This window comes from Lampetra planeri, chromosome 13 (assembly GCF_965212315.1).
Source record: "Lampetra planeri chromosome 13, kcLamPlan1.2.h2, whole genome shotgun sequence".
NCBI classification, from domain to species: Eukaryota; Metazoa; Chordata; class Hyperoartia; order Petromyzontiformes; family Petromyzontidae; genus Lampetra; species Lampetra planeri.
The window spans coordinates 12,283,196-12,296,954 of record NC_136119.1 but is presented as its reverse complement, the minus strand read 5'-3'; the positions used below and the strand labels follow the sequence as shown (position 1 = coordinate 12,296,954).

Sequence of the window (13,759 nt, the reverse complement as noted above, 5' to 3'; positions counted from 1 at the left end):
GACTTTACCGAAAGACCACGAAAGCTTTAAATCAAGAGCTATTCCTAAAAACTGAAACTAAACTATATATATTTACTACATGTATATTTTTACCAGGTAAGGCCCAAAGCTGAGCTATGTAGCTCTTTTTTTCAGAAGTGTCCCGGCCGAAAATGACGGCTCAATGAAGTGGCTTATCGTGTGGACATTTATAGCAGCCAAATACTCAAAACGCACGTTTCTAATAAGCTATTAAATACATTGAAATGTCATAATAACACAAACATTTTAAATGGTTATGATAAACATGAAGTAAATAAAAATAAATTTGAAAGTATTCAATAATACAGTAGGTTATAAAGGGAACTCATAACTTTATCTCAACGCTTTCTTTCTCTCTCTGATGGAATTCGCGGATAGCAAGTTCGTGAATAACGAGGGAATACTGCAGATACATTGTTACTTGCCTAAGAGATGCACTTTCATGTAACTTGCGGGGGTAATGAGCAGTGTTGTGGGGCCTTCTGTAGGCACCACTCAGTGTGAAAGTCCGTTGCTTCGAGCATGGATACTAAGTTATTCAAAAGTAGCTTTTAATAAAGCTGCTTCTAGCGGTATTTGCAAGGCACATGGTTACAACGTGTACCGTGCACTGCTTATTAAGAACCACGGGGAGGACATTTGGAAGCGGTCCACATGATTATACAACTCTCAAGGAAATAAAACCACTGCAGTTATAAACTGCAGCCTCTCACAATTTAAATTAATCCTATTAATAATATTAAATATTCAGTTTTTCATCACATCCTCTTTTTTCACAATCGTGTTTTACTTAAATTCGATGTGCTTATTCTGAAAGGCACGGATTAGTTCCCCGATGTTTGATGTTGTCGCGGGATGCTACCGTGGTGTCAGGGTTATGGAGATCCCTGGTTCGATCTCCGACACAGCACTTTAAAACAATGGGTAAAAGTAATTTCATTAATCTCCCCCACCTCTTGTTCACCGCAGGTCTGCCTATCAGCAATCTGTTGTCTCTGTGGAAAAAAAAGTGCAATGTAGTAAGTACAACGTAAAAGTCTTCGTTTCAAATATCCCTGACAAGATGCGAGCATGATTGTGCCCCGCAGTGGTCGGTGGATGACTGACCGTTGTCACAAAAAATAATCGTGAAAGTAGCTTTATATCAGGTTTCATTGTCACCTGCAATGGAGTCCCTGATCTTAAAGTCCCTGATCTTAAAGTCCCTGATCTTAAAAAAAAAATTGTTCGCACGTTCCGAGTTCACGTGGCTTTCATTGTCGGGATGCTGTCATCCGATTTATTGTAAGGCTGCATTTATAAAATAATATATTTACAAGCGATGAACTTATCAAGAATAATATGCCGTCGTCAATTTCCCAGGCATCAAATGTTGAAGCCAAGGCTTGCAAGGGCCACTTGGGTCTCCTGTGAATATTTTCATCTTCCCCGGCTGTTGTGAGAATTTTGCACGGAAAGGCTAAAACAGCCCCTTTCCTGTTTTAGGCAGCCCCAAGCCTCAGCTGTAACATTCATACATTTAAATAGGCTCTAATCGGGGGTTATCGAGTGCTACTGCATGGAGGCGCTAAGGGCACATGTTGCGAAGGGCCTGCTTCTTGTGACCCACGCGTGCTTTCCTGCCTCATCAATCATGCACTTCAGGTTTATTTCTTTTAAGCAGGTAAGAATTCAAGAGACCAGGATTATCTTGTTTGCAGGAGTGACCTGGGACATTCGTCTGCCAGGAGGGGGCGAAGATTGCTGCTGCTGCTGTGTGTGTGTATGGTGGCGAGATGTTCACTACTGTCTGGTATACAGGAGGTTGTGTTTTCGATCCCGACCATTAAGCCTGTACATGTGGAATTTGCATGTCTCTCTCCCCGTGGTTGCTTGGATTTTTCTCCGGATCCTCCGGTTTTTCCCTCCACATTTAGAAACATGCGTTTCGAGTATTTGGATGCTATAAATTTCCACGTGATAAGCCACTTCGTTCAGCTATCATTTGTGACCAGGTCGCTTATGAAAATGAGCTATATAGCTCAGTGGGCCTCACCTGGTAAAATAAAAATAGTTTTTAGTTTCTATAGTATAATCCAAATTGAGTAATTTCCGGTGTCATTTTTTAGGATTTTTTCAATTAATAACGTCAGTGGATTTTTAACGACCACTGTGAAGCAGACGGCACGTAGAATAATAATTATAATAATCATAATTCTAATTATTAATAATTATGCTAATAATTCTAATTATGATTCCATCTACTATGGTTAATATCCCCGCAGTAATAATTGTGACGGCTTCTGCTTTCGAACCATAACCCTCTCTGCAACAATCACTACTGCTGGGGGCCACGTCACCACCCTTGTTAGTCATTGAAGATTCTTTTAGAGGTCCAGGCTTCTCCTTGCATACGTAGATCTGGTTTCATCTTGACCATCTGCCAGAGACTTTGTGCATCTTCCTCTTTGGGTCTGAATTATGGAGATGTCATTTTATGAACTGGCCTGGGTTGATATGAACAGCTCGATCTTTCTTCCCGTTCTGTGCTGTGTCACGCTGGATCACAGCTGCTCTCTCCGTGACTGACCTCTGACCAAGTAGGACATTTGCATTGGTATTTTTCTTTTCTTTTTACAAGGCATATAAAATAATATTCTTCACGTGTCAAGTTTGTGCAGTCCATTTGTCAATTCTCGTAGTCAAAAGCACGATTGGTTTTATTTGCACCATTGCCCAAACTTAAAAAGGTCTTTTTAAGTTTGTTGCCCAATCCATATGGACATTTTACTCCAGTCCAAAATGACATTTTCTATATCTCAGAATTAGCAGGCATAGTTGTGAATGATCTTAAATATTGAATTTTCATTGTCTTTGTGCGTTGGTTTAGCACATCAGGGTGTTGTTACCTTGGCCTGCCATTATCCACTCCTTCTAGCCTTGCTTTTTTGATCGCCATGCAACAATGCATCTATTCAACGATTATTATTTGGCTCATAATTTATTAAATGAGTCGTGTGTGCGTAAGGATCAATTGTTGGTGATTTATGCAATTGATGTGTGAATGTAACACAAGCTCATGGTAACAAGGGCACGAGACTAGATGTAAAATATTCCATACCAGGTAGACAAACATAACGACATTATAATCGAGGTAAATAGTACAAATGAGTGACAATAAAAACGAGATATAATACATTTGAGACAGACAACAAATGAGATAGGCAGTACAAATTTGACCGACAGTATAAACGAGGCAGCCACTGTAAACAAAACGGACAGTACCAATTGGGGCAGTGCAAATGACAGACAATACAAAGAAAACAAACTAAACTAAAATGTTTTTATTTTACCAGGTAAGGCTCACTGAGCTATACAGCTCTTTTTTTCAGAAGCGACCCGGCCACAAATGTTAACTCAACAAAGTGGGCTTATCACAATGTGGAAATTTATAGCGGTCAAATACTCTAAACACGTGATGTTGATTCTAAATGTGGAGGGAAAAACCGGAGGACCTGGAGAGAAATCCACGTGACCACGGGGAGAGAGAGAAACACGTAAACTCCAACTATACAACAGGCATCGGAGTCGGGATCGAACCACACGACCTCCTGCATACCAGTCGAGGGAATTAACATCTCCTAGCCACTATGGCACCCCTCAGTGCCCCCCAGCGCAAGTTAAACGGACAATACAAATGAGATAGACAGGGTGGTGAAGTCCCCTATGTCATTTCACCGCTAGATGAAGGTCGTGCACCTTGTTGGTTATGAGGGTTTGACCATACTTCACCACACCGATCGGTGTGGGTTAGTTTGAAGGCAGTTTTGGGGCATAGAACGGATTCAGATGTCAAAAGCTGACGTCAAACGTGGCCGGAAATTGAACTCGAGAAACTGGGATCATGGCACATTGCGTTAAATACCTTGCCACTGCCCTCCCGTTCAGCTTGCATGTCATCTGGAAATAACAGCTATAAATTGTTGTCTTGCATTGTGGTGGTCAAGTGGTGGTGGTCAACACTCGGAGCCGTTTGTGTGTACGAGTGAGTGTGACTTGCATGCCCTCTGTGCGTGTTTGCCTGCTGGCGCTGTGAGTGGGAGGGAGGTAGAGGACGGCTGTGGTCAGCCTCGGCAGAGTTCAGTTTGCGTGGGAGCACGTTAACGTGCCAACATGCGAGGATGTGACGTGGGCCGACTGCGCGTGTCACGCTTCGTGTGCTACGTGACACTTGAGAGCCCCGGGCACGCGGGCCCCAATACCAACGAGGCGGTACAAAGAAAACGAACAGCAATTGACTTCTGACACAGCATCGTGACAATTCATCAAATTGCTTGTGGGTGTGGCTCATTAACGTGCCTTCTTTATTAAGTCTCAACCTGACCCACCTGGGCTTAGTCTCAATGTTTCTGCTGCTGATCGTTGGCCCTTCCCTGCCCTGTCCCAGTATTCTATCTCACGAGGCATCCCCATCCCACCGGGCAGGACACGCTTAACTTCAACTTGTCGCCCCCTCCTTTTGCCGCTGAATCGCCGGAGCGGAGTGAGGTGGAGATCTTTATCGGCGCGAATTTTTGGTTCATTACTCCATGCCCCCTCTACAACCATCGTTGGGAGGCATGGCAGGGTGGTGGCGCAGCGGTAACGCTTGTCTCGCGGCAAGCAGGGCCTGGGTTCGACGCCCAACTTCGGGCGACTTTATGCGTGGAGCTTGTTCGCTCTCCCCGTGTTCTCCATGGGTTCCCTTCGGGTTCTCTGGATGCCTGCCGCGTGCCAAACGTTTTTCAACGTAACTGGAATTGGTTAAACGTCCCGGTGTTAAAAAATGACCGGCCAATGACTCAATTGGGGTTGCGTGTAGCAACATCGTCCGGTGAGGCTTTTGTGGGTAAACAACGTGAGATAACAGTCGTGATTGCATATCATTTAAAATTACGTCTCATTCAGAATAACGATTATTGTTTACACAAGCGACTTTTGTCAGTCTCATGCGAGATGAGCACCTTCCCATGCTCAATTAGTCCCGGGGTAATTGGACCATACTTCACCATGCTGGACCATGCTGGACCATACTTCACCATGCTGTACCGTACTTCACCATGCACATGGGTCGGTGAAGGTGGTGACCATAGACGTGGGAGCATAGAAGTACTGTACTGTACAGCGCAGCAATAAATTCATAGCACTGCTCTCTCCTGCCCACAATGCACTAGAAACATAATGAAGTAAACACGTAAAATTATATTACATAATGAATAATAAATACTAAAATTAATCTTTTACCGTCTCTCAAACCGCTTGTGGGTTGTTTACCATACTTCACAATGCTTGTCGGTGCGGTTTCCCAAAGGGGAAGGGGTAGTGACGTGCTGTCAATTCGGAGTAACCCCATTTAATAATTACTCGAGTCATCCCACTTGAATATCAATAAGACACGCAATGCGCAGCAATACAGCCTCTCGACTGTCAATCTCGTCACTGTTTCACCACGTGCGGCTGAGAACTCCATCCTACCTTGCTTCAACGCTGCTTCCCGTCCAAAACGCGGTGTGGATTTTTAACTGCCCGTGATGAAATGCCGCTCGCCACGAATCCCGAAAGCGGAATGACTTTCGCCGAGTTAAACTATTAAATGAAACTAAAACTAAACTGTTTTTAATTTGGCAAGTAAGGCCCACTGAGTAATCCAGCTCTTTCATTTCATAAGCGACCTGGCCCCACAAATGAGGTGCGGGAGTGGCCTTGGAATGCCCGGCTTTAGATAACGAAGCCTGACCATCATTTCGGATGATCCGAGTGCAACTTTTTTTTAAACCTGTAAAATGTTTACCCGTGTGAGAGTTGCACGATAATATGAATTTGGTTTCATTCGCACGTTTGGAGTGAACTATGACGCACTGCCGAGTCTTACCAGTGGCGCTTTTCTCTGCAGATGAATTCCCATGGGCCTGCCTGTACCTGCCTAACGGGATGAAGCTCTGTGGGGAGACCCGACCTCCAGGTGAGTCCAGATATTTCTACCTGTGTGTGTGTGTGGTGATCCCAGTGCCTCCACATATAAATACAATGCATTGCGAGTCCATTGACCTATTAATTGGATTTTCCGATCAATATTATTCAGCAGCACTTTTCAAGCAAGCAAACTTTGGACCGGTCATCATCCCTTCTGAGGGACATGTCCTGCCCATGTCCCCTCTTTTCTGGACATGAAGTCTCTAACTTGTGACCTCTCACAAACTGGAGACACAGCAGGACATGTATGCCCACGGCAATTATTATATTTCCCACATACATACAATTATTCGAGGTGTATTTGTTTAGCAGACTTGTACGCGAGTGACTTTTGCTTTGTTAATTTTCCCATGCTTTCCTGTGATTCATTTCCATCAGTTGTTGTAATAACTATGTCAACAGGAAGTTCGAGATGGCGAATGCTTTGTCCGTTCACGTTTATGCGTTTAATCCTCCAGTCCAGTGTTCAGAAAATGTCTAGTATTGCTGCCTTAAATGGCCGTGGTGAGAGCGTATCTTCTTGCCCGACTCCTCGTCTGAGTCGTATATTTCCACTCTCCGCCGTCTAAGTACAGTGGTTCCTTCTTCACGAACAAAGTTTTGATCATTTTATTAAGATGTTTGCAAGTGATGTGCACAGCTGGCTTGGCTCATCGCTCCGATCGCCGAGCTGGCATCACCCGAACCCCTGGGTTTCAAGCCCGGGCTACAATACGTGATGAAACGGAGTTGTTGAGTGTTTTTAGCTCTGCACTTTATTTTGGATACATTTCAGCTCCAAGGATTAAATAAAAGCAACAATCTCACAGCAGGGGTGGTGGATGGGAATAAGAAGGGAACTCTTTGGGGAGAAGTCCGGTGAAGAAAATCTCCTCCGCGTCTGTCTGCGACGCGTGGGGGCGCACCGCTGTGCTGCGAGGTTACCCAGTGGACTCGGTGTCTCGTGACGAGATGCCAACAGCACAGCGGGATTTACATCGGGCAAAATCAGAACAAAGGAAGCATCGGCTTATAGTTGTAGTAGTTTATTTGAAGTACCCTGTGAGCCAAGGAGCTCTTAAGTCGGGTTTCAACAAAAAAAAAACAACGCCGCCGCTTCTCCGACATACGCAGAGGCTTGTATTGTGAGAGGCTTGTATTGCCACGTCGTTTGTTTATGCTAGAATGCCATGGTCAATGGCAGAAAGCCTTCCTTAAAATTTGGCTCGCCAACACGGTTTATTGGTCTCTGAAATGTCCATTATTTGGTTCCCTACGATTTGGAGGCTATGCCCCTACAGCGGTCTGTGCCTGTGATCAAAAACACTAACCCGTCCGTGGATGTTTAGGAAGACATCTAACTATGGTTCTTTTGAATCCACAGCACTAAACATGGCTTAGAACCTCGGGGCCAGATGGACCGTACGTTACGGCGAATGCAAGCACGCGACTTGGCGCTGTGCAGCATTCTGTGTGAGAAACTGGCTTGTGGAGTATTGGCCTTTGAGGTCATTTTGAAATATCGCATCCCAAAGCTCGCCCCCACAGTTGGCCCTTGCCGATTGCTTTAAAACCTTTGTTCTACATTTTTTTACGACCAATTCTGGCAGTGGCTGATAAGCTGCTATCTCCAGAGGCAACAACCTTTTCGGAATCCTGCCTTGCCCGTGACATGACAAAGGAGGTGGCTCATTTTCAAAAGACAGAGAGAGAGAGGGTCCATGTTTGTCAAGCCTTGCACACTGCAAGGTGGAGATTAAAGCAGAATTGTTGGTGCTTGGATGGCTTTGGGTGGCTGCTGGGGTAGAGAATGCTTTGGTACGGAGTGAGGGCATGAGGCCATTGGTGGGTGGAATCCTGCAACGCAGCGATGTTCACGAGAGATGCTCTCGCGTCCGTCAAAGGAGAGCGGGTGCTTTTGGGAGAGCCGGCCGCGCACGGCACGGCAGAAGCACTCTCTGCAGCTGCACAAGGGTGATGCACAGGCGTCGAAATAAAATCAAGCCTGCAGGTAAAGTCTCCTTTCCATAAGATGTCGAATGTTGTCGGTGCGGATGGGCACGTTTTTTGCACGCGTGTAATTGTTCTGCTGTTTTGTGAATTCTAGATTTTAATGTGAAAATCATGTGCGACTCGTATGATGAATATTTCTGCCAAGATAAACTAACCTTCATATTTTTTGCATGTCCATTAGTCCTACATTATGTGACTTAGACTCTGCTTATCTGTATGGCTTTATGAACAAGTTGAGTATGTGGTAAATCATGTAATCAAGGCTATCATAAGCGACGGAATATGATTCCTGTGCTTATTAAAAATGCCACTACTCTCAAGAGGCATACTCGGCAGGGTGGTGCGGAGTGGTGTAACACTCGGGCCTCACGGCAAGAAGGGGCCTGTGTTGGACTCCCCGCTTGAGTGCCTTTGTGTGTGGAGTTTGTGTGTTCTCTCCCCCTGTTATGCATGGGTTTCCTCCAATAGCTAAACACACACACACACAGAATATAGCAGCTGGTATTGGCCAAGCATCCCAACATAGCAGTACAGGAACTGATCCTGCCCTGTGTCCAGTAATTAACCGGAGTATAAATATTCTGCCGTGTTTTTCCGGTTGCGTCCCTCCCAACAGTTATTTCCAATTCTTCACCGAACTTGTTTTGCTCGTAATTTGTCTTGAGGCAAACGTTGTATCGATGGCGAAAAGTGTTCACCGGCGCAAGATTTGTAGACAACATCGTTTTTATATAGTTATTGTGACGGCTAATGGAAATTAACTAAAAATAATCGGTTCGTAGAAATAGAAGTCATTTTCTGGATATCCCGGCAGTCGGTGTGCCAGTCCTTGAGTTAGTTTGGACAGGGTCGCATGTGAACACACGATCAGGACGGTGTTCATGTGCGAACATGGGAAGGGCGGGGTTCATGCATGACGCAGTCGGAACGTGTCTGTGACCGCTTGTGAAAATGGGGCCGAACGTCAGTGCCCAAGCCCTCATTTTTAAAGACCTGGTGTTTTAGTTTGGGAGCAGAAGCCACTGTCGAGTTACAGCTCAAATTGTAAACCTGTAAAGTTACCACAGCAGCAAAGTTGTCACCAGTTTGTAACTGTTCAAATTACTCCTGCAGATTGATTAAAAAAAGGTGATGGGCCTGATTAATGTGTTGGCAAAAAGTACTTTTCTGCCAGTATCAGCAGAAACACTCCAAAGACAACATTGGACATCTGCCGGTCTTTCCACCTTACAGTGATGGCAACTGTCTTTCCGTCAAAACATTCATTATGGCCGTCAACTCTGGTGGGTCAATAATGCGGTTAAATTAAGTAAAAAAAAACAAGCTGGCAAGCCACACTCTTAACAGGAGCCTGAGTTTAGATTTCTGCGCGAAATGCGCGCATGGAAACACGCAAGTGCACAGACGGATGTTCGAACGCAAAGTGACGGTGCGTAACCGATCAACCGCACGCTCGCCTTCTCGTGCCCGAGTGCTGCCACAGTTACAAAAATATAACCAATGCTTTATGAACGCATTTTTGCCGTCAATATTGATAAAACAAACTATATTTTTGGTTTAGGTGAGTTGTGAGTTCTAGTTTCAAAACAATTTGTTTGTAGGTTTTATATAAATATATTTTGGGAAACCATGTGAAGTGTCCTCGGTTTGACGGATTACGCATGATGGCACTACGCAGCCAAAGAAAGTAGCCCAGATGTTGACTTTTAGATTTCCATTTTTATACTGGTCATTGGCACAACATTTCTTTTACTGAACATTAATCAGCCACCCTCTTATTTTATAACTGCTAATGGCCACCCCACTCATCTGCATGCACTCCCCTGTTGTTGGAGCTCACGGCGTTGGAGCCCTTTTCCAGTGGGCGCGGGATTCGGAGAGCAACACAGTAGCCACTACCCTACAGACACACGACAAAGATCCCCCCCCCCATAGCCTTTAACAGACTGTTGGGGCAAGTGCTGTTAGCGTGGGTGGCCAGCATCACGCGCGGCCACCTTTGTTTGTCTGTCCAGTGCGCGTGTTTACACACCGCACCGGGTGCTCGTTTAGAGCCGAGTCGACCGAGGGGGGAGTCCCAGTACCGGTATAGACATTCACCACCGTTATCGATCGTGAGCGAGAATCTTCACTGTTCTCCGGGTTCGAAGCGCGATGCACTAATCACTGCGCCACCGCTCCCCATACACACACACAAACAGCCACGCATTCACGAGTCTCTGCCCCTCCCCTCCTCCCCGTCTCTGCCTTTTCCCCACTCGAGTGTTCTCCAGCATACCCGGCCCCGCCTTGCCCACCCCTGTGTGCGTGTATCAGTGTGTAGGGAATATAAAAAAAACTATTTATAGTTTCGCCTAGTAGTTACTGGCAGATGGCCAACGTCAGTTCGGAAGCAACCAATTCCAATATTCTGAGTTCATCCCCAACGCAAAACCAGGTGCTGCCGCGCACTTCTATAACAAATGTTGTAAGACTGCAGCTTGATTTCATCATTCGTCGTTACCGGCAAAGTTTGCGCCACCAAAGAAACATTTCTCCACCGTGTGGCCAGTTCCGAGCGGCAATGGTTCCTCCGTATGGGAGGGAGCGCTCCCCCAATTTACTGCCTGGGTGTCTGCGAGCAGGGAGGGGTGGGGGTGCGTTTAGAACCCCTACCCCCCGCTGCAGTGACCTCGGATGGCCATGCTGGGAGGAGCGCGCGTGTCCTGGTTTGAAGTTCCAGCACCATCGTAACACGGCGGATCTTAAGGGGGCTTACGGTGATGCTCGCTCTCGCGCTTTCTCTCGAAGGACCGACGCCGCTGATGCTCGTCGTCATTCCGGTGGGGGGGGGGGGTGAAATGAATCGTTAATATTGCGTACGTTTTTGTACGTATCACCCAGAATATGCCGTATCTCGTCGGATATTGGGGGGGGGATTCTTAACAGGGTTCATCATAAATAATGCTCGAACAATCGGGTTGTATTATGCACTGCTGATTAGCAAAGTTGGCTATGTGCGGTGCGAAAGAATTTCAACATAGATACGTACATGTGGGGCAATATGGTGGGCAGTAGAGGGCATTTTGGCAAAATGCTGTTGTAATGTGCTACTATCCTCCCAACATCTCTGCTCCCCACCTTCACCAACTTACCAGTGTGGTAGAGTGTAGGGAGGCACTCATCCAGCAGTGGAGTCACAAGAGACTGTACATTTGGTTATATGTTTGAGGGTTGCGTACTCTTGATCCTTTTTGCCTTCTGTCGTACTTCACGTTTGCTCTGAATTTAGACCCCATTATCCGTCCACATTTGAGAGCTGCTTTATAAAAAATATGTTGAAGGACATCTAAAACATAATTCTGCTTTAAATAGCGCATTGTGAAACTACACAACTATCACCACTATCAGCCATGTCCACTGGATGCCTTTCTGCTCCGTAGCCGTGGCTTGGCGTGTGGAACGCAGCATGTGTCTTGGCGTGTGGGAGGCATATGTCTCATTCCTTCCCATTGCTCAGTTTCCTGGCCAAAGGTGGTGAGTCAGCCACTTAGCCCCGTGCCGCTCTCGTGTGCGCGCGCATTATGTGGTTACCGCAAGGGCACACACGCGACTTTGCCCCACTGAAAACAATTCATTTACAAACTCCATTTTGTCTTAAAATTACAAATGTATGTCCTCTTAGCAGCTGTTCTGGCTCTTTTGTGATTAATTTTTTGTTGTAATTTTTAAATGTGTTTCAGTATGACTATACATTTTTTTAAATTTCCCATTTTTAAGTTGGCTAGGTTCAATGGAGGGGCACATCGACAGCTGTGCGCTTACAAACGTTCTCTACGTTGTGCAACGTGGAGGTCATTCTTATTTCCACTTATTGCCAAGCAGATGTTTGGTTGCCAGGCATCGGAAAGAGGAACGGGCGAAGAGAACGTGCGCTCGAGTAGGGCATTGGAAATGACAGCCAGGAGGGGGCATGGAAATAGTGAACAAAATTTGCAACAGCAAAAAGTAACTAGAAAATGGACGTGGAGGAGTCCAATTGGCGAAATAAAAAATGACGTTCAAGTCGACGACGATGGACGGACGAGCTTCACAAAGTCGGAGATATCTTGTCCTCAATTTGGCACGGGAAGCAATTGCAGGACGGGCGTTCCCGCCCGTCACGCGTCGACATTGCTCAAAGGGAGGGAACATCGTTCGTTGCCGTCGACTATGCGACGGGCGTAACGTCCCGAAACGTAGTCTCCAAAAAAAAAAGGGTGGAGGATCGAAATTGATGCTTAGCGACGGATTCAAACCCCCTAGAGAAGCAACGTGACGACGAACAGCGTGCCAGCCATAAATAACGATGTTTGCCGCGTTGTCATAGACAGTGCAGTGATGGCGCATAATAAAGCGAGGAGGAAGTGGGAAAACAAGTGATCTGGAATCATTAAAAAATACGTGACACAGAATAGGGTGGTACGAGGGCGTAATGTAAAATGGTAACATTCACTCTCAAACCGTTACGAATAAAGGGTAGCAAAGTACAAATGTGATTGAAGATTTCAGAGTAAAAGATCTGAGCATGAAGATTAGAAAAATGAAGTTGATTTGTGAAATCACAAATGATAGCCGTTGGAGGAGCAAGATAGAACGATATTGTATGATCGGAACAGAATCACACATCGAATGGAGGGATTTGGCACCGATCTCTATAGAAAAAAAATAATAATAATAATCTTATTCCGCAGAATAAAAAAAAATAATTTTCAGTTCAGCAAGGTGACTTTCCAAATGATGTTACAACTGAGGAAGTAGCCACATCATCAAGAAAGGTGATGCTCCTCCACCAGACGGAATAGCTGTGGACGTCTTCCGAGAAGGGAGGCCAGTTCATGTGTAATGTAGGAACTTGGCGGGAGACGACCTTACGGGTAGCACACTCTTTTATTAACACCAACTTATATTACACGGGTGGCTAACTCCAGCCTTAACCCATGGGGTTCCCCCGGCTACACCCACACGGGCTCTTACGCCCCGTAGCCTCTCGGAACACACCCAGCCGGGGTGTCCGTCTCGACTCTGGGTCCCACAGTCTCGGTCCACAGGGACGTCAGACCACGGGTCCCACAGTCTCGCCTCCGAGCCACACAGGGCCCCGGCCCTCACAAGGACAGCGGGACTAGGGGTCTCAGGGCCTACCTCTGAACTCCGTCTTCGGTCTTCGACTGGTTAACAACCCCCCCCGAGTGCTCCCGCGCGTCCCCCTTTATAGTCCTTCATGCGGACGTCGCTGAGAGCACCCACCCCAGTTGACCAATCACTGCGCGCTGCCCACGATCCTCTTTCCCACCTTGTGTCAGCGCGCACAACCACGCACCCCGCGCCGCTCCGTAATCTCTCACTCCCGGCGCGCGCGTCAACACCACGCCTACATCGCGTGCCCAACCACGCACCCCGCGCCGCCCCGTGATCTCTCACTGCGGGCGCGCGTCCGCACCACCACTACACATGTAACAACGCGACGCCTATTCGCTCGTTGTTTACACATACTTTAGCTAAAAGTACCTTCATGCTGGAATGCAGCATTTAGTCTTTATTTTGCTCTGAAATGTAGGTAAAACTGATTAAAAGATTTACAGATCCTTTAGTCAGTTGTTACACGTATGTACGTTGCTACTGTTACACTATATACAGTCCTTAACAACATCTCAGGCGGTTGAAGTATGGAAATTTTACTCCTAATAGAGGTTTTTTGGGTTGGATTGCATAAATATAAATGTGTCGTTAAACC

The 13,759-nt window shown here is 46.2% G+C and overlaps 1 protein-coding gene across 2 annotated transcripts in view; it reads left to right on the top strand.

Annotated features, from left to right (window-relative positions):
* Positions 1-13,759, top strand: part of LOC144722078 (phospholipid-transporting ATPase ID-like) — a 95,742-nt gene that overhangs the window by 17,304 nt on the left and 64,679 nt on the right. Inside the window, exon 2 of one of the 2 annotated variants that reach the window (XM_078600199.1) lies at positions 5,933-6,001. In XM_078600199.1, coding sequence (XP_078456325.1) covers positions 5,971-6,001 — 31 coding nt within the window. In that variant the 5' untranslated portion in view covers positions 5,933-5,970. Of the gene's footprint in view, positions 1-5,932; positions 6,002-7,568; positions 8,003-13,759 lie in introns of those variants that run through there. The other variant, XM_078600200.1, reaches the window with a different exon arrangement.